The following is a 21273-nucleotide window of genomic DNA, read 5'->3' on the forward strand; positions in this document are numbered from 1 at the left end:
TCTCGGATGATGGATCGAAAAACAAAAACAAGTCATATCCGGAGGGTGAAGTGGTGTGGTGGCGTGGGAGTGGTGGTTGGGGAGGGAGGGAGAAACAGAGAGGACAGGGGGGGGAGGTGGTTTTGGAGGGTAAAAAAAAGGAGGCGAATGACGTCTCGTATCAGATTCAATACAACTCTCGTACAAAACGTTAAGCTAATTCCGATGCCGTTTTGTTCTTCCCTCACGTTCGCTTTTGTTTCCGCCCTCCGCCGGCCGGTCGCCCACACATCCCTTCGCCCCTCCAACAACCTCACCCAAGAGCCTTCCGTCCCATTGGGCCAACGGTTCAGAGCCCTTTAAGACTCAAGTTGAAGGCATCACGTGGGCTCCCTTACCATCTTGCATATTTCCTCCTCCTTCCCCCTCTCTGACACTCATCTTCCTCCTTCCCGCTCTCTGACACTCATCTTCGTTTCCCGTCTACGCTTTGCGCGAAGGACTCACTTAAGTTGTAGGGTAAAAACCCTACAATCCGAGTTTTAGGGTTTGCAATCTTTTTTTTCACGCATGCGAGGGAAAACGAAAGGGTCGAAGGAGGGAGAGAGAGAGATGAGGGGCTGCCTCATGGTGTACCGGGTCGGGATGTATCCCCCCTAAAATTTTCTCCTAACCTCCGTGGAGCGCCAATGAAAATCGTTGCCGGAAAAGGGTGAAGGGAAGCTTTGAGCCGAGTTTATCGATTGATGTCGCTTAGCAACGAGGGTACCGCCCCCACTTCCCCCCTCCTCTCGAAAACCTGGTCCCTACCCTCCCTCCCCCAGCCAGCCACCCACCGACCCCACCCCTCTCTCCCCGCCTACCCGACACGAAACCCTTCCCCCTTCGCACCCCTCCCGGCTCCGTGGCATTCCTTCGCCTCCCCTGGATTAGCCGGAAAACCGTGTAACCAGCGTAGGGGGAGGGGAGAGGGAGAGACAGGGGTGTGCCATTGCTGTAAGGGGAACTGCTGGCGGGATATATACGTATTATTTCCATCAGCCCCTTTTCCTTCTGCCCAAACATTTCCCTTCCCTTCCCAAAATTCCCTTCGTCCCCGTGCACGAAAAAAATCGACCAATCAGTTTTCTCTTTCCCCTTCTCCCTCTCTCGCCTGCCCTATCCAATTCTCAAATTTTATTCGTTTTTTTGCATCCGGTGGAAATTTTTGCCGGTACTTTTTATGATGAGATACAGAGCGAGGTCTTCGCTTATGTCTTGCTCCTACCGTAAATTTGCACAGTGTTTTCCGTACTTATATTCTTTGGATTAGGAGAAACTCCGACATGGTATTTGTGAGCTCACTCTATTGCCAGACAGGAGCTGGATAGGTTTTTATCATGAGTTTATTTCCCGGCGGAAAATCGAGGAAGTGATTGAGTTTCAAAAATGATTACAGATGATACACTTTAAATGAGGTAAGAAGAAAATTTGTTTTTCTATTGGGATACATAAAATTTCTAAGACCTCCATGCCTGTTCGAAGAAAGAGGTAGAACTCCGAGCACTGTATTCAATGGTGGTTGGTCGCCAGAAACTAGGATGCTATTTGTTGAAGCTTTTTAAATTTGACGATTGTTAAGATTTTTATTAGATAATCCATTAAGTGCTGAAAGCAAATGGAATTCAGTAATAAGAACTTTAATTAGCGGTTCTCAATTTAAAGAAGACAAATTTGGAGATGTCGACTTGAATCAAAGTCTCTTTCCCGCCCTCGGTTGTGGTGTTGTGTGAGAAGTGACGAGTGTTTTCCGAAGTCGGGCCAGAAACAACTCCGCGCTTCAAATCCGATCTGCTACGCTTACGCCGTAAATCATTCCGTGGGCGAGGCGGGGAGATCTCCATGTGGAATACGCCCCGGGGTACTTCGGAACGATCGCTCACAAAAGCGCACCTACCCCGGACCGGACCAGCGTCGTCGACCATTTTTTTTATCTCCTTAGCGCTCTCGAGGCTCACCTGGGAAACGGCATTTTCCATACCATTCCACGGCGTTCGGAATTCTCTCCTAAGAGCTCCTCGGGGGCATCCGGAAAAATGCTCCCCTAGCCCTCTCCCCCGTTCCAGCCGAAACGATTACCGGTCCCGTCCCCACACGAACACCCTCGCTTTCACAGGCGGAACACAAGGCGCGTCGCGCTATCCCATCTCTTCGGGTCCCCGTGCCCCATTTTCACCCCCCCCCTCTTCCCCACCCCCCGCATATATATCTTTCCTCCCTGCCGTGGAATTCCTTGTGGGCCGCACCGACCCAGGGCGGTCGAGAGCCGCAGGGGTCCGGCCCGGCCCGGCCTCATATTGCATACAAATCGTCCGTTTTACCCTATCCGTAAGCGATGGCTCAAACGCAGCGGGCGGAATTAGCGTCTCCCCCCCCCCCCCACCTCTCAGTTTGCCCATATCCTGCCACCCTCCCATCCCACGCACCCTGGATCTCACAAACCCCCTCCCACCCCGTAATACTCACCTCCCCGCAGCCACTCATTCCGCCGTCCGGCGATTATCAATCATTTCTGGTGGGGCCTCTCTTCAAATTCTTCTTCCCCTCCGACTTCCTCTCGGGTGCCGTGTAATGGCCGCGGAGGAGAGTGATGACGTCCACTACGGGTCGTCACGTTTTCCTCATGCCCCGCCACCACCGCGCTCTCGCTTATGTTTTCCCTCGGAGTTTCTCGTTCGCTCTTTGTCTCCGCCCTCTTCGGTCCCGGCTCCATTTCATGGGGGGGCGATTCTCGCTTTCCTCCCTGTACGTAGTCGAGAGAGTTCAATTGCGGGTGGAAGAATTATCGGGTCCTTGCGAAGATTTATATCCATTCATGTTCATTCAGTTTTCGAAGCGCTTGAGTGTAAGGCAGGGAAGCAGAGTGGCGAAAAGTTCAGCAAGAATGTTACGGTTGATTGGTCAAAAGAATCAGTCACGGGAGTTTCGTTGGAAATATGTGGGGGCATCGTCGCAGTAATTTGCCTTTTTCGAATCTCGAGTTCAGGAAACTAACTAGTGAGGAGTTCCTTGTGAGTCGAATTCCAAGGTTTTCTTCGAAGTACCGTGATTACCATCCATTCATCTGTAATATAGTAAGTCGACTCTTACTGTATTGCCCTCACGGGAGTTATTTCAGTGGTTAAGCTGCCGTATAACGATGATACTCTTTAGACTCGGGAGTGCCCCTAATGATTTCAAAACTGATCGCTGCATTAATGATATTTGACCCTATTTTATAGCCAAATAGCAGTAAGGGATGAATTTTTGGTGACTTTTTTTCACTGCTAACAGTTTCGGATGTTCGGACTTCATTGTCAATATCCCGTTTCAACCAACGTCCTGGGCTAGGGTTAGGATGGTGTCCGAGTCTTCGCGTCTTCGTCACCGGCATGACCCTCCTCCCTCCCTCCCGACACGCTCGCGCAAACTCCGTTCTCATTGTTCCATCGTAATCCACCTCGTCCCTTCCCCCCTTTGCTTTCATCCTCATTTCATCCTCACTCCGCATTCGCCCTCCTGTCGCACCATTTTTCCGTCACCAATTTTATTATCCTCCTCCCTCCATTTTTCCCCTCCGGTCCACCTTTTCTCTCTCTCTCTCTTTTTCTCCTCTCTCGTTCCATTTCTTCCTCCGTCCATTTATCTCCTAACCGCTTTTTTTGCGTTCTCCTGTCCCCATCCCACGCCCGCTCTCTCCCCTGGCTGCTCCGTCGATAGCAAAAAAAGGAGAATATCGCGGTGAGTGAGAGACAAGAGGAGAGAAGTGGGGTCGTGGATAGGGTGAGGAGGAAGGCGATCGTACTTTTCGGAGGCTCGCCCGTAGGTTGTGGGGGTGAGGAGGGAGTCCATTTCCTCATGGAGTTTAGTGGGAGGGACGGGCTCTGGGTGGACGAGTCAGCTGCCTGCGCACCGTGGTTTTTCCTTGCGCTCCTTATTTATTTCTCGTGGTGCGGGCGGGCGAGAGAGGATTTTTGAGCCGGTCGGACGAAGAGTGTCAGGAGTCGGATCTCGATGTTGGAGGTCTGAAGAACGTTATGGAAACACACACTATATCAGGACATGTATTTATTCACGTATTCCTTTATTCTATTCCGAACTGGACACGTTCTAAGGACGCAGTGCACCTATTATTACGTCTGCGCATCATGCTTGCGCCCTCTATCGTCGATGGGAGGACCGATGTAGGTTTGGTCCGAACTACATGGCTCGTGGCCCGGAGGAAATGTGTGAATGCAAAATATTTCCTTGCCTCCCTACCGATCATATCTGTCCAGGAGGTTACTTTGAACGAGATAAAATTAAGTATACGGCAAGGCATATCTTTGTTCTGGGTTAGAAATTTTGTCAATTTGTCGATTTTTGGCAATTAGTGTCATTGCTCTAAGGGAAATCCAGGTTTCGTGGTAAGAATAGGAGTTAAAGCAGTTAAACCTTCGGCATTAATCTTTACGTTCGGAAATACTACGTAATCATAATCGTTAGTGTTTATCCCGATAAGATATGCAATTTAATGCTTATGGAGAAATGTTTTAATTCTCGAATGGAAAGGGGGGTTAAGGTGATACACTTGACTTTGTTATCTCGAATTATTTTGCCTTGGTAAACCATAGATTTCAGGCTTATCATGTTCTTTCCGTTTTAAAATATTTAGTCTGTTGAAAGGCTCTAAATCCAGCTCGAGAAACTTTGAGTCACCATTTCCAATAATTTGAACGTTCCTCCAAATATCACTAAATTTATTTACCATTTCTTTCATCAAAACTTAGATTATGTCCATGTAAGGGCATTTATTAGAATTGGTATGGATTAAGATGCGTATTTTATGTGTAACTATTATTATATAGCTATAATAATACTTTTAGTTACACTACTCCCAAATTTGATCGATTATTCGTTTTTGAAGAGCATGTATTTTGCTACCATGCCAAGGCTTACTATAAGTCTTACATTATACCTTTTTTAAGCTAAATTAAGTTACTTCACAGTTCAAAACGCCGAAACAGGAATTTTCATCGTCTCCCCCTTCCCCCAGTGCTTTTTTCTTTTACGCAAATCGAATACGACCATAAAATGTCGAATTCCATTTTGCCGTACAAAGTTTTATGCTAGGATAAACTGAATGACAGAAGTTTGCCGAGAGCTCTAAGGGATTGTGTACTTTCGTTCGCGGGTACAATTCAATGGATTAAGCTAGCTAAATCTTTGGCGTGTTCAAGAAATTCTCGGTGAGATTTAGTGCTTAGTCATTTGCAACCGTTGAACTTAAGACGCAAGCTATTTCTTGTCCCCTGGGGGCGCGGATATTTTTAAATATTGGGGCAGAGGGGGGAAGAAAAAGGAAAGCGGAGAAATATGAGGCCGTAAAGTCGGGTCTTACTCTTTCTCTCTCTCCATTTTATTCCTCACCACGCCTGCTTAAAATAATCCACCCCTCCTTTGATGCACCTTTTGATAAAATCTACGGGGGCATAAAACTCACGGCACGATTTAAGTGCATCGCTGGGACGGCGGGGCGGCCAATGCTAAGTCCTCGTCCGTCCCCGTTTTGATTGCTCTGCGCGGAGACACTTTCACATACTTATGCATATATTTAAATATACGCGGGAGCATCCGAAGTCCGTGGTGGCAGGGAGGAGGAGTATCCGAGGCCTCTCTCCGTCCCTCCGAGGCGTCTCTCTCCCGGCGCATAACTCGTGTGACCGCTGGCTCACGGCGCGGAGATCCTTCCTCCCTTCGCCCCAACCCCCACTCCCTTACTTTATTGCCTCCTTCCCCCACTCCCGACCGAAGCCCCAGTCGTAACAGCCCCGTCTTCACCTCCCACTCCCTCCTTTCCCACTTGCAGGACGTAGGTCAATGACAGCGTTCGTGGACAGGCTCACATCTCTTTGAGTTTTGTGCGATCTCGTTGGTGGGGACTTCTCCGTGATATGCTAAGCGGATTCCCCAAGGACCAAGGAAGTATTTTCCGCCTTCTCGTTGCCCGTTCCGGTCCAAATGTGCGGGGAGGGGGAGGCCGATTCCCGAATCTCGACTCCTTCCCCGAGAGCTCGAACAAACACGCATACCCTTCCCTTTTGATCCGCCCAGAAGAGTCTAATATATATTCCCAATCTTCACGTGTCCTCTGCGCGCAGGCTTAAAAAAAAACCAAACCCCGAGTCTCTCAGGACGTCTTACACGGGTCCGAATGCATGGGGAATTGGTCAGTTGCCTACAGTCGCCTTGCCTCCTCAACCACACGCCCCGCCCCTATGGAAAAATCTGTACCCCCTCGGAGCTTTATTTCCCGCCCATCCCCTCCCCCTCGCACGGCGCATCGTTCCTTACTTTTTTTAAGTCGGAAAATTTAGCCTCCCCGTGTTCATTTTTTCCCCGGGACATTTCTCTTTGGTCCTTTAGTTTTTTAGCGTATCGATTGCCTTCCTTTTTTATGTGATAGGGGTGTGTTTGTATATACGTATATATATATATATGTACTCACACACATCTATTACATAGAAAGGTAAAAGGTGTGTAGTAGCCCAGCGATGCACTTTGAAAAAAATATAAATGAAGTATAAATAGAAAAACTGAGTAAAATGTTTATAAAAAATCGATACAAAAAAAATCACCTTAAAGATAATCGAACTGTGGACTTTCAAGTTATTAATCCAATACCTTACCCCCATGGTGTGTATATGCAAAAATTAATATATATATATATATATATATATATATATGTGTGTGTGTGTGTGTGTACACATTTATTTTTATTAATAAAAATATATTCATTTCTACATTCCCTTCCTTCTTTTCTCTTCCTGTTGTACTTCCTATTTCTCCCTGATTCTGAGCAATCCCCTTCCCGAGTTCTAGTTTAGGGTACGTCTACCTTTTTCCCTTACTCCATGCATTTTATGCGTATTTTTAGGCCACGATTCAGTTGTTTTGTCTCCTCCCTTTACTTTCTTAACTGCAATGACCGTCATACATTTTTAATTTGAAACTTAATACTTTTTTATCCATCGATAGGCTGTCATACATGTGAGAGCGGAAATGTTCTTCCGCTTTGGTGTATCTTGAGAGCCAAAGGCCCCATATGTGACCCATTACACCCGAGCCGTTAGGTTTTACACTCCTATGAGCCCTTTTTTAAAATAATATATCTGGATAATTATTTGTTTAGAGTGCTCTAGGCGTAGGCTATTGATATGGATTGACGTATTTTCCCATGATGTTGCCTAAGTATCTGATATATTTAAGTGCTGCTGTACGGTGAAAATTACAAGAAAGAGGTCACGATACAGTCTTAATGTTGTCGATGGTGTATTCTCAAATTTCTGCGTGATGAAACCCCAGAGGGGTTATGTCCATCTATGTTTCATCTTTTAATTTCTGTGACTCATTGCTACCCGCTCACCATTTCATGAACATTTTTTAAAATTAAACATTTGCCGTGGCGTCGCGATTCCGCAAGGTATTTCTGCCTTACACTTTTTCATCTTCCCGAACCCACAAGGTGGCATTTTTATTTCCACCGACGCCCGTAAGATTTATCAGCCGCCGTCAAAAAACGCCAAGAATTTTAATTGAATCGGATCCGCAGAGTACAACGGTCAAAATAATCGGAGCACGTGCATATATTTTTTTATTTATGATGCATATATATCTATTCGCCGTGCCACATAACGTTCTCAAATGCGAATATAAATCTTTGATTATTTCCGTTCCCTAACCCGTCCGACCAATCAGTTTTTCACCTCCTTTCCGTCCCGTGTTCCACCTTGACGTCGGAACCTGGCAGCTTTAACGAGAGCGAGCCAACGAGCTCTGCTGGAAATCTCCGTCCGCCGCGTCGGAATGAGAATTTTTTTACTATTTGCATACGTGCGTTGGGATGGGAGGTCAGAAGGGAGAAAGAGAGAGGAAGAGAGGATGAGAAAGTGGAGAGGAAGAGAAAGAGAGAGTAGGAGAACCTCCGAGACAAAACAAAAAAATACGAAAGGGAAAAAGAGAGGGACCTCTTCAGTTATTAGAACCGGTCACCAATTATTCCCAGCCACCGTTCTTTTTCCGTTCCGTGTATCTCCCTGACTGATCTCTCCCCTCGGGAGTGGGCCCCATCTTACAATTTGAGACGCAGTCGGAGGGAAGAAGAATTCTGGCGGTTCGGTTCGAGCATTTCCTCCTCGCACCACCCGTCCGATCGTCATTAAGGGCCTCTGGAATCGAGAAAGCAGAGGGAAAGGGCGGACAATGCCATAACTTTTGTGACATCCCCCGCCATCCCTGTTATTCTTTTTTACAAACGAGTGTCGTAGGATGGAGGAAGTCGAAAATAAACATTGCCCATTTTTTTTCTCTTTCCCTCTCTCTCGGGGATCCGAGTGATTTTTTTTCCGGAGATAAGGAAATCAATGCGTGTGTGCCTCCTCGTTAGCGTTGATAAATATGTGATTCGACGGAACGACTGCTTCCCCTCTCGGCTTACGGAATTTCTGTGTAATGAGCACGCATATGGATCGTCTTTTGTTTTGGTGATTTTCGTTTATTCCGTCATGGTCGCCAAGAGTAGTGTGTCATTCCAATCGGCCCGAAAGATGATTTAGATTTTCAGCGTAATTGGACGGCCATCAGTGTGTTTGGAAGATTTTTTTTTCCCGGGAACGTGCTTTCGCCGAGCTGCGACTTCATGAGCGTATCCATGCAGCCGTTCGATGAACAGATAGGAGCACTCCTGTTTGCTAATTTATTTTTTCGAACCTCTAGAAATTTTGGTTGAAATTATGCATAAAATTATCGTGACGGGATAGGCAATTTTCTAATCCTGCAGGACATTTTACCTGTATTCAGGTAAAATGATGCTGGTTATTATCTGGACGGATTTCGGTTTTTTATACATTTATTTTTATTGGCGTTCAATGTTGTTGCAACTCCCATGGGGAATAAAAATTCCTACATTCACTAGCGACGCTTAAATATACGATTACAATGCACCTTATGGAGAGAAATTATTAATATTTGTCATATAGCGTTGGCATCTGGAAATGTCGTTTTCAAAATATTTTGAAAAAGAATATTGTACTTATTTTGAATGTATTATCCACCAAATTTTACCAAGCATATAAACGGTGCGGTCTGTGTGTGTGTCTATACAAACGAGAGATGGGAAATAAAGTAGTCCTAGTAATAATGCACGCATGACGAATAAAGTAGAGAAATATTAATCGAATTATTATATTGTTTCGTTGGACCCTAGGATAGAGGAGTAGTGTTTTCGCTCAGTTAGAATGTAAACACCGAGTTATTTCATCTATGTAACGATTTAGATAATTTTAGCTATTGGAAATGAGTGTAGAATTCTATTTCATCGGTATTCAGAGGCTCATAAAAGCGCTTCAGTAGAACGGTTGGAAATTAATACTTTTCAAAATTAATGCCAGTATATGGAATGGTGCACAAAACTATGGCCATTACTTTTTTATTATTTTCCACATTTCGTGTAGATGCTTGAGGTTTTGATGAATATGTTTTCCAACATTTGGTGGTTTTCGAATCATGAATGCCAATGTGATGCGTGTATGTGTGTGTGTGTGTGTGTGTGTGTGTGTCATGAATCATCATTTCATTTGAACCAGTAGTGGATTGCATAAGCCTTCTCGATTGATCATCAAATTAAATTGAGTCCCAAAAATATTCTGTAAAGCAGAAGGGAGAGAGTGGGAGGGAAAGAGATTTTTATCCTGTTTGATTTGTTCACCAAATTAAACTTCGAAGGGGCTCGGAAATCATAAAATTTAAAAGTTCGGCGGCAATAAATAACCGATGACTTCCTCCTCTTCCCCCCCACGGACAGCGGGGCCGCCATCACGAATCTATCTAAGAGTGAACCATTTTTCGGGCGAATGTAAAAAAAATAATAATAATAATAAAACCTCCCGAGTGTGCACGTAGGAAGGCGATCATTGGCCCATGAAGCACCTTGCGGCCCTCTTCCCAGATCAATTTTGCCGATAGGACGGAAAGTTGAAAAATAAAGCAGCGGAAATTCTCCCCGTGGGTCGCCTTTTTGACCAACCCCCTCTGCCCCCTCTCCCCATTCCGACGCTCGAAAACTCCTCGGCCCCCAAACTCCGCCCCCGGAGGCGTGGACGAGGAGGCCGGGTCCTCTCTCTCGGATCGTCTGTGGCTGATAAGCTGGGTGGTTTGGGTGGGTGATCGAGGGGGGGGTGGGTGGGAGGGCGGAAGGCAGGAGGAAGTGGCCCCCCGGGCCACGCAGATGTAAGCAGAGGTTGTTTGCCGGACGGCTGGCGTTTGGTGCGGAGACCGCGGGTGTTTCTTGGTGCGTGGTGGGGAGAGCCGCTCTCCGGCTCGGGATTCTTAAGAGCCACCTCCTCCTCCCGCGCCCCCAAGGGTCAACTATCGGCTGAGACGGAAGAAATTTTTGCAATTCTATACGTATGAATACAACCAATGTCGAGACGCGGGGAGTTGTAAAGTCGTCGTCCTATTCCCGATACCCTTTTTTGACGGACGGACGGCTCGTTTGATTGGTTGCTCGAAATTGCCAGGTTAGGCTGCTCTTTGTAACGTGCACTTATCCCCCTCCCCCCTCCCGCAACGAGATTGGTAGTGTGATATGCCGTCAGCTCTTTCCCATCGATTTTCGTAGCAAAAAATATAAACGGCGGAAAAACTTTGCGACAGTGAGTAGGACAAATCAAATTTCATACATTTATTCATATAATTATAAAATTATACCCGTTTATGGTTATCTTCCTATCTTAACTGTGTTCATCATCTAGTCGCGAATGTCCATCTAAGATTATTTCCTACGGTCAGATAGATCACAAGTCGACTTCTATGCATTCCACATTTATTCAATGGTCACGAATTTATCTCTGATCGTACCGGTAACTTATCCAAAATATTACCTTCGCTTAGATGGATTCTCGGGCTCAAATCCATTTCTCAGTCAATTTCTATCATCAGTCCTCGCCGCTTTAATGTTTTCCGTGGCAAGCGAGGTTAGTACGCGGTGTCTTGCGGCCATAGACGATTACGATGGCGAACTGGTCTGTCCAGATTCAGGGAATAGTTAGTTAAGCCGAGGTGAAGCCCGTGGCGCGTTTCAAGTCTGGTTTTGAGATGCGTGAGGATAGAATGGCGAGGGTTCTGCAATTGGAATGGGTTCTGCAACAAAAGAAATACTTACCGCTTATATTCTCGTGACACAGAAGTGAATTCAAACAAATTGAGATTTCTAGTTAAATGAGTAATGTTTTAGGCACAGCATAGGGGTTTATGCAACTATTTAAATGAAAATGGTGTTTGTTAAAAATTGCCGTCGGATTTTTAAATAAATCTTATTTTTTACCATATTTTTAGCAAAAAGGGTATTTAAACATCAGAAAACTTTATGGCACGTTGAAAATATTACTATTTGTCGAAGCGAACTGGAAACGGAATGGGCATTGGTTTAATTCGCGTCAAGATCTTTATAATGAATAAAATGTTTATTTAATGGCATGCGGTGTAAGCAAAAATATCTCCCCCATAGTTTTCAATTATGGTCCTAAATATTTTTTTAGATCACGTAATTAGATTTAATTTAATTTGTTGACCTCAATGGTTGCGAAAATGTATTTATTCCCGCAATCAAAACGTTGTCTCTGCAAGCAAGAATTTGAACTGTCGAAAGTGTTAAATAGATATGTTTACGACTATGAATACGGAAACACGGGTTTTGTTCGAGACATTCCATATCGCGAGTGTTTTGAGGAATCGATCTCTCCGATGCCTCTGTGGATCGCGGTCGCCCACGCGAAGCGAAGAAACTCCCTACTCTAACATTTGCAGTGACAGAGCGTCATTTTTTGTGTACGGATCGCGGGATTGCCACTCCTCTGCGCCCGCCACCCTAACTCTGTCCCTTCAAAGGCAGCTTCGCACTTGGGGATGCGGAAGGAGGGAGTCAGTCACATTCCGATCATGCAAATGAACGGGAGACTCGGCTATTTGTCCTCCTGTCGTCGATTCATCCGCTCCTTATATGCAGGTGCCAGGAGAATGGACATAATGTGCCTTCCCGCGTCATTGAAGCTTATAGTATTTTTCCAAACGCAACAGGCATCTTGTGATCTCGGTAAATATTTTCATTAAATGAATCGAAGAAATATTTAAAAAATAAGTTTTGCTGAATGTTGTTACTAATATTTGCTGACGATGAATTGTTCATCTAATATTTTCGTCAGTTATTAAAAGTCCCTGATCATTTATTATTTACCGTATCCTTCGAACAAGGATAACGCAGATTTGGAATATCTTTAGTAAAGCTGGCGAAGTGAAAACTTTGTTAGAAGCATGAAGTATTAGGAATGGCAAATTTCATAAACTGCATATTCTACTATAATTAACGAGATCCAACTTGCTTAAACTGCTTAGTCTTAATTACAAGTAAGTTAATGGATACTTATATATATATATATATATATATATATATATATATATATATATATATATATATATATATACACACACACGCACATAACCAGTAAATAATAAAAGTGAAATGAAATTCGCATTATTTTTTAAACTGACAAATTTGTGCTGTTCCGAAAAAATGTAATTACATACGTGTGTCCTTATATAACAGGCATAAAAACGTGTTCATGGAATCACAATAAACTTGAAATCTCTTCTAAACTTTTAATCCCTGTTGGCTTGGAGGATTTTTTCTTTTGTTGTTTGAATAATTTAATATACTCGTATGTTGCGCACTCTATATTACGATATTAACATTGATTCAGATGAACTAATTAAAACATTTTGTTCAACGTTTTTTACTTTTCCTACCCACTCAATTGTTTATGAACAAATAAGTCGTCAGTTGGTAAAATAATGCCATTAAATCAAACATGAATGGAAGTTCATTTTACCTTATAGATTAGGGAAATCCCCCATTTCCTTAACTTATTTATTTTGATTTCATGTTGAGTGAAACTATATAGGCATTAAATCAGGGAGAATCTAGTAGATGTAATGCTTCGCCGTTATTGTAACATAGTATATATTGATTTAAATATGATGTACGTTGAAGATCGTGCGCAGTCTTGTCTGTTGATATGAGTTTATTTTTCATTTCATAGTTACTCTATTCTAATTGAATGCTCAACAAACACTTAATCGTTACTTTTCGAGCGTCCCGTGAGATAAGTCGTCTGGAATAGCTCGTTTGCTTCGTCTTGCCGCAGCTAACGACATCTCTCGGACAGAAATGCTACTTTTTATTTCACCCGTCTTCACCCCCTCTTCTTCGTCGTATCCTATCTTCTCCCCTTCGCTTTATGGCCAACCTTCATGTCTCGCCGGGGGCCGTTTTAGATCCCGATTTGTGAATGGACGGTGGGAGTTGGTCGTTTTCAACTCCTGAGGAGAGGGTTGCGTATTATATAAGCAAGTGCGGGATGGCGGGATGGGGCGACGACGCCAGCGGTAGAGGAAGATGGCGGAAGGAGGTAGGGGGCGTATGGCGGGGCAGTGAGTGGGGTTCGCATGCGTTAAGCGGACCGGGGCGGGAATGAAATTTTGAAATCTGGGGAATTTCGTGCGGGTGAATTTTTTTTTAGCGCGCGCTTTTAGATTTGAACGTGTTTGGATTTCCGAATCGGTGGCCCCCCTCCTGCACGGGACCATCCTAACTCTATTCCCCCCCCCCCTTAACCCTAGACCGCGGCCTCACCCTCAACCACCAATCCTTCTCCCCCCACTCCCCCTGGACCCAGTCTCCTTCCTTCAATTCCTCTTTTAAAACCACCACCATCCAGTCACCCCGCTTCTCCTCCCCTTCCCCTTAACTCCCAATGGCTCGTGTGGCGCGGGGACGTAAAATGAAACAGCCGACCTGTTGCTCTGGTTTTGAGTGTGCGAATGCTTCACTTAGTCCCCGATGGTTCTGTCGACCAGAGCGTGAGGAGCGGATTGAGGGGAGGGAAGCGGAGGGAGGGAGAGGGGGTTGGGAATAAAAAGAGACGGGAGGGGAGGGAGTCCGTGGGGGAGGGGAGAGGGAGAAAATACATATAAGAGGTTTTACAACTCGCGTAAAACGTGCATTAGGTCCTCGGGAGGGACGTGATATTATCGGATCCAGTGCGGAGTAAACAAATAATGTCAAACAGTGAGAGTAGTCACGGAGAGGATTTATTAAAGTTACCATTACCGTTTTTTTTATTCTAGTCTCGTTTATAACTCTGGGATGTGCGGCCACAATAAACTTCCCAGCGATTTCCCTAATGTTTATTTTTCTGTTCCTGGTCGCATCCCTTCGCTCAATTTTTGCGATAACCGCCACAGAGTCGCGAATGTCGAAACGTGTCCTATGCTGTTAAATATCCGATGACGGCAGGTCACTCTTTTTGTCTGTCGACCCTTCTCCGTACCCGAAAGGAAGTAATTGTTATTTATTTGCTTTTAGGGCATTCAATTTGCTCTCCGTTAGATAACACTAATGGAAGAATGGATTAATGCGCGATCGTGCCATTCTTCATTTGCACTGGCCACGTTGCACTTAGTTTGAGAGCATCCTTTTATTTTGGGTCGGATTGGTGATTTTTGAATCATTTTATGAAGCTTTCTGAGCTCTTAAAACGTCTTTTGTTGGTTTTATACTGGAAAATGTAGCTGAATGATTGATGGATTATCTGATTGAGATAAATTGAACACATCTATTCTTCTATTCGCCCCCGACATCTCTGGATGTGTGAAAAAATGTTGAAATTCATCATGAAGATTTTTCTCTTAGTTCGATTAATTATTTATTACGCGTGAAAAAAGGGGACAGTTTGCATTCAAGTGCCTCCCACACCATGATTCCTCTGTCCTTAGGTTCAGATCCCGTACTTGGCGGGAATCCAAAGCAGCTTGTTCCTTAGGAATTGGCCGATTCAATTTATTTTTCATCGGCACCGTACGCTGCAGCGAGGAATATGATCTTGGGGGGTGGGGGTATTCAGAAATCCATGATTGACGGGTGGAGAAAAATCTACTTGAATTGAAGCTAGCGCCAGTAAACCGTGAAGGTTTATATTAATGTATTCCGCTCTCTCCTGTCGATTGAGGTCAATGGAATTTTACACAGAATTATTAATGATATATCAGTGGCAATGGACTTGGTAGGCCAGGTGAAGGATTTGAGGGATATTATGTGTCTCTAGAGTACCTTGCGATTCCAAGTCGCGTCATTCTCCTCCAAACCCCCAGATGAGCACTTTTCTATTTCCACTTCCTGCATTCGGACGGCCGATTGACTTGCAAATACGAAAACTTTGAGGGGGAAGGTCTCTTGGGGTTCATGGGAGGAAGCGGGGAGTGTGGTGGCGGAGGGGAGGAAGCGAGGTGTCGAGGGAGTGGGGTGGAATAACAAATGACAGGCGACGGAAGGCCAAAGTGTCGAGAGGGAGGAAGGGTATCTGCGTCTTGCTGCCCGAATCCGGCATTGGGAGTCTTTGTTCATCGGAGTTGTAAAGTTTCGAACGCTCAAATGTGTACGGTTGGCCAAATGACTCCACCCTGGAATTATATCAATGTACGTTCATGTGTTATTCAAAAGTTTACATCCTTCTTCATGCGGTTTTATTTTTTTTAATTACATACTCGCAATTTCCCAGCTTAAGCGAGAATGTGAGCCTAGTATTAGATCGAGAATAGGGCAAAATTATTTCAATCCAGTGATTTATTACGGAATGCGGTGATAAATAATTTTAGTCTTAGCAAATTGATTCATTTAAATGTTTATTGACAATGCGAATTCATTTGGTAAAGGAATTGTCAAATTGAAAGGATTCACATTCAGGGATATTGGCACAGCTAGTGGGAAGATATATCAATTCAAGAAGTTTTTAAATTCGCGCAGTTTAATGGCTCTTAAAATTACTGCAATATTCGTAGTGGTTTGGGAAAATTTATATTATTATTATTTGGGCTTTATTATATTATTATAGTCAAAAATTTAAGTTTTACTGAACCATTTCCTCAAATATTATCTTATTTGGGAGTTAAAATTTCATTCTATAAAACATTCTAATTGAGGCCTAATAAAAAATAGCGTTAAAACATAACGCAAATTCATCTCTTTTACGATATTTATGTACGAAATAACGGCTATGACCTCTTACGCCTGCGATATTGCGCAAAACCACACCTTCGTCTACACCTGGCCGTCTATTGGATAGATTGAAGCCATTTTTCACTATATTCAAATATTACATGTACATAATTATTCATAATAACTAACCTAACCCGAGGAAAAATTATCCGTAAATAGCGTATAGCGTAGTCACTTTCAAGGATAAATCCATTTATATGAAACGGCTGTCTCTAAAGGGAAAGTAAATATCCAAATGACAAATTTATCATTACCCAGTATACTTTTTCCTTATTTAATGGCGTAGTTAGTCCTATCACAGGTTAATTTTCATTGTTTATTTGACGGTTATCAAATTTTTCCACCATCACCTGAGACTAATCTCTTTTAATTTATAATTTCAATGTAGCCACTCAACTTCCACAATATGCACACTTCACTTTTATGTATTTGAGTGCGTGTTATCTGTATGTGCGTGTGCGCGCGCACGCACACTCACATATATGGACACACTTACACTAAAGTATAGTTACAAGCGGGAATTTGTGTGGGTGTGTTCATTGGTTTTATATTTTTACTTCTATTGCCAAATGATAGAGTCTGCTTTAAGTACGGATATATTAAAATTTCAATTTATAGAGCCGAGTTTTTTTTATTTTTTTACGAGCATATTTTGAGTTAGTGTTAGGAAGTACCCTGGAGTAAAGCGTCGAAATATTTTGGCGATTACTTCGTAAGAATTTATGTCATTCGTGCAAATTTTTGCGGCTGAGCCATTGCCAATTGAAACAATATTGGCCGTCGAGAATTTAGGAGTGAGACACGTCGACCCAGCCGCCGCACGAACTCTGGAAGGCATCTTCGTGGTCTTATCGAGGCGATTCATCCCGCCGCCATAGTTTCATATAAATCCAAAACGGGTTTCTGCACAAGCTAGCGTTTCTCGATAGCGAGATAAAACTCATCCGAGTCGACTTACACGTTTGCGAGTCACCCCTGGAGTGCGAGCGGGCGGAACCGTCGCCATCGAAGGGTGAATTTTTATTCCGTCATGAGGTAGGGACCGGTGTATGCATGCATGTGCGTGGAGAAGAGAGAGAGAGAGAGAGAGAGAGAGCGAAGGGATAAGGAGTTGAGAGGATGGCGGGAGGGACAGTGAAAGGAGGGGCTGGAATGTAGGTGAGAGGCGGGGCAAGGGGAGGAGTAGGAAGGAATTTCATTGCGTACGTCTCCCCCAATCTTACCTTCTCTTTATTTTTATGTCACCGGAGCGATGGTCCGACGGATGAAGTGGCGGGCGATGGGAAGGAGGATGCAGTGGGAGGGGACGTGGGGTGGGAGTGGGCCGTGGTGCTCCCCGGGGACATTCAAAAACCCGGGAATGGTGCGTAGTGGGAAGATTAGGGGTTGGGGCGGACTGGAAGCGATCGAGATTCCCGCGCGAGAGGGGTGGGGGAAGAGGCGGTCTCCTCTTGGCAGTTTTGTGAAACAAGCGATTTCTTCTGCCCCCTCTTTTCCGTGGCGCAAGACGCATCATTATTTTTTTATTTCAGCTACTCCCCCTTTCCCGGCAATGAGGTAGCGGGGGTAAATGTATAAAGATTTTTTTTTAATGGCACTCCAAGCCTGGAGGAGAAACGGTTCCCTTTTATGCCCGCTAACTCGTCTTCCTCCCTGCATTTTTTTCCTGCCCCGTGCTCTCCTCCTCTGGTTTTCTCTCTCTCTATCCATCTCTCTCCGTTCTTCTTCCTCTCCTCGCGGTTTCACTGCCGTTGTTATGGTCGAATAACGCGCTTATAAAAGAGCTGATTCCCGAGGAGTATACTTCGGGGTTTTGATGGGAGCAGATTGGGGTTCAATTGAATGGACGGTAATGGTGCATTGTTGTGGGTTCTTGGGTGGGCGATTCCTTATTTTACGGCCGAGTTTAATTTTTTCCCGGTGGTTGATCACAACTCTTACGGCGGTGGCCTCTGGGATCGTGGAGCTCGGCTGGTTTTGCTCGAGCGATCGTCGAGTCGGGGCGGGAGGGAGAATGATATCCAGCGCGAGTCGGGTTTATGAGGCGACGTTACCCCCGCGCTACTTCGGTCGCAGGAAATAGGAGACTTTCTCGCTTCTTTCCATTCTCAGCATATGCTCTTCGAATGGCCATGATTCCACTTTCCGCCTGGGTTGCATATTTTCTCTTTTATGAAGGTTGCATATTTTCTCTCTTTCCGACCTCCTTTCTCGCGATTGATCGGGGGGCAATAAAGTAAACCACAAAAAGTGACTTCGCATTGAAGATATCGTTACGAAACCGAATGGGATTGACACATTTATGGTTTCAAAAGAAACCTTAACCGCTTAGGCCGTTACCGTTACCTTAGTGTCTCCTTAATGATTACGCATGCAGAACAAATATCTTTTTGTTAAATCTTAGTAACTCGTATGCTACAAAATCTTGCGTATCTTTCCGCTGAGTGTTGTCCTCAACTTAATGTCTAATTGTCACATGTCTATAAAGTGCGTGCCATGCAAGGCCTTTCTTTTTCGTAATTCCAACTATTCCAGTTAAATTCGCACTTGTGGGCACGAGACCTAGGGAATTAATTTAAAGAAGGTTGCAGGGGTAGTGAAGGAACCCATCACGATCTCTGTGCGTACATTATACACTTTATATAAGTTCTCTCTCCTGTAGGATGATGCTTTTCCTGGAGCATGGAAACACGCTGAGCATAGCTTTAGTTGAAAAAAAATCTTGTATCCTCAGGAATACCTATCAAGCTTGCATGTTAAGTGTTGATGGTGCTCCCTCATCCCCACACTCCACCCTATTCCCCCCCCCCCGCTCTTCCGCTAGAATTCACCATTTCGATCCTCGACGCATTCCATTCGAAGTGCGTAAACCGTGTCGTCCTTTAAAAGCAAGCCCGCTCCACCTTTTGTTTGTCCCCCTCGTGTAATTTGCATGCCTTGCGGAATCCTTTGACGGACACCGCCCGAGGAAAGTAAAGGCCTTTTCCCGCGTTTTCCCTTGTGCGCAACACGACTCTCTTTTGTTGTTTCCCTTTGAGGGAAGAGTCCGCGGAGAGGGGAGAGAATTGGCGGAGTGTGAGACAAAGAAGGTAACGCGAGCCGCCTTCGCGTCCCGCTTTCAGAATTGAATATGCAACCCGAGACGACCGTTGAAATGGCGAGGTGCATGTGGTTAGGGGAATTCCTCGGAGGAAATGGTTTGGAACGCTTATATTTATGTCGCCTGCTTGATAGTTGTCTTGCTCTTTCAATTGTTGTCCTGTTATGTATGTAGACAGTAAAATATTTTATTGCAACGTGCCTTAAATTTTTGCTTTGCTGCCATTGTTATTTCTTTAGGTGCTTATCTTACTTGTGTGTGTGCCAAAATGGAAAAAATTTTAAACTAAATTTATGAAGAGTGAAAAATGAATAAATTATCCAATGAGATAAAAATGTCTGTGAAGAAATCACCAATTCGCAATGTGTAAATTGTTGATTTTGATTTAAATAATTTTCAAGGACATTAAGATTCTCAATAGTTTAAGTGTAACCAAGAACTTGTTGAATTTTTCATTCCATTTCTTTGCATTTGAGAATCAATATTTGTCTCAATTCTAACCTTGGCATGTGTTGTATTTCTTGTCTTTGACAACAGGTGACGCCAGTAACGCGAGCATCGGAAGTGGGGAGGGAACGGGAGAAGAAGATGACGATGCGGGGGGCAAGAAAAACCAGAAGAAGAGGGGCATCTTTCCAAAAGTGGCCACGAACATCTTGAGGGCGTGGCTTTTCCAACACCTCACTGTGAGTACAACTACCTGCTATTCGTACGTTGAATAATTAAGAATAAGATCAATTTACGGCTGTTAATCATGATTAGGTTTCTGGAGAGGAGTACAATATTTTGTCGTGCTCACCAAGAATTCACTTCATACTTAGTAGTAAAAGACGATTGTTCTGAAATATAAATCAAGCGCGTGACATGGTATTCTTACGAAACAGTGGAAAAAGTCAAATGATGTGCTTTCCTTTAGTTTTTTGCCGAACATCTTAAAAGAATTGGGTCATCTTTAAAATCTCCAGATACATTACGTTCCCTTCGCTTATGCAATATTGTCAACTGTGGTGGTTTCCTCGTTGACCCTTACTTAGATGTTGCAACGGTGCATTTATTGAAATACTCTCCGCTTACCACACTCGCTAAACATCCCCCATTGCAAAAAATATAATTGTGTGAATAATTTCTCAATTACAAATCCATGAAATATTATACACACAAGAACTTGGCAGATAGTCGGGAGTGCGCTTTTCGCAATAATGTAGAGGTTCAAACACGTGTCGGCTGGTAAGGAAAATATTTCCCAATCCATTCGGTAATTGTTCTCAGGGGAAAATTAAAATTTAACGCTCTCTGATATAATATAACTTCAAGGATCTGTTTGCTGCTTAATGAGTTAAATTAGTTCTTAGAACGGAATAAAGCTTTACGTTTAAAGCAAGTAATTCATCGTCTTCGAGAAAATTATGAATATAAAGTCTTTGCGTTCATGGCGCCATTAATTATACCGTGGAAATTATTTTACGTCGGAGAAACTGCAGAGTCGTACACTTAATACTAGTCAACTGGATTTTTAGAATCTCATGTTCAGCACTTGCGGGCGTAACGCAACTGTTTACGCAAAAGACTAGCGGATGGCGTGCGTTTGGAATTTTTTGACTAGGTGCGAATTCGTATCGTTTGCGTCACCGGGTTATGGGTATAATGCACGGGTTACGACACAGCGTAATGGGTGAAGCGGCCTAGGGAATGGAAGGATGCTCTGCAAGCGGCCGCCACCTCCAGACACAACGTCCCCGCTTTATGAAGCCGCTGCATTTTTGCGCAACCCCACTTCCGCACCCTGCGGCAGCCCACAATCCTAGAGTGCTTGGAGGGAGTGCGTGGATCCCAGGCGCAGAGCACTCGACGCCATCCGCGGGCCGTTTGTGCCGGCGGCGTGAGAACAATAGCCGGGAGGGATCACAATAATTACGCGACTCAAGTTTCCGTCAGAAATGCTCAAAATGTTGACGTTAATCCCGAAGTTAGCCAAGCAATCACTTTTCTTCTTAGGCTGGGATGAATCAATTTCCCTCAGGTATACGGT

General features: G+C 44.3%; 1 protein-coding gene across 1 annotated transcript in view; it reads left to right on the top strand.

The window, feature by feature from the left end:
- hth (Meis homeobox homothorax) overlaps window positions 1-21273 on the top strand; it is an 834894-nt gene that overhangs the window by 611621 nt on the left and 202000 nt on the right. The window contains exon 9 of the mRNA XM_071597689.1: window positions 19782-19930. Coding sequence (XP_071453790.1) covers window positions 19782-19930 — 149 coding nt within the window. The remainder of the gene's footprint in view (window positions 1-19781; window positions 19931-21273) is intronic.

The sequence above is a fragment of the Hetaerina americana genome, unplaced genomic scaffold (genome assembly GCF_022747635.1).
Source record: "Hetaerina americana unplaced genomic scaffold, ioHetAmer1.1.p SCAF_9, whole genome shotgun sequence".
NCBI lineage: Eukaryota > Metazoa > Arthropoda > Insecta > Odonata > Calopterygidae > Hetaerina > Hetaerina americana.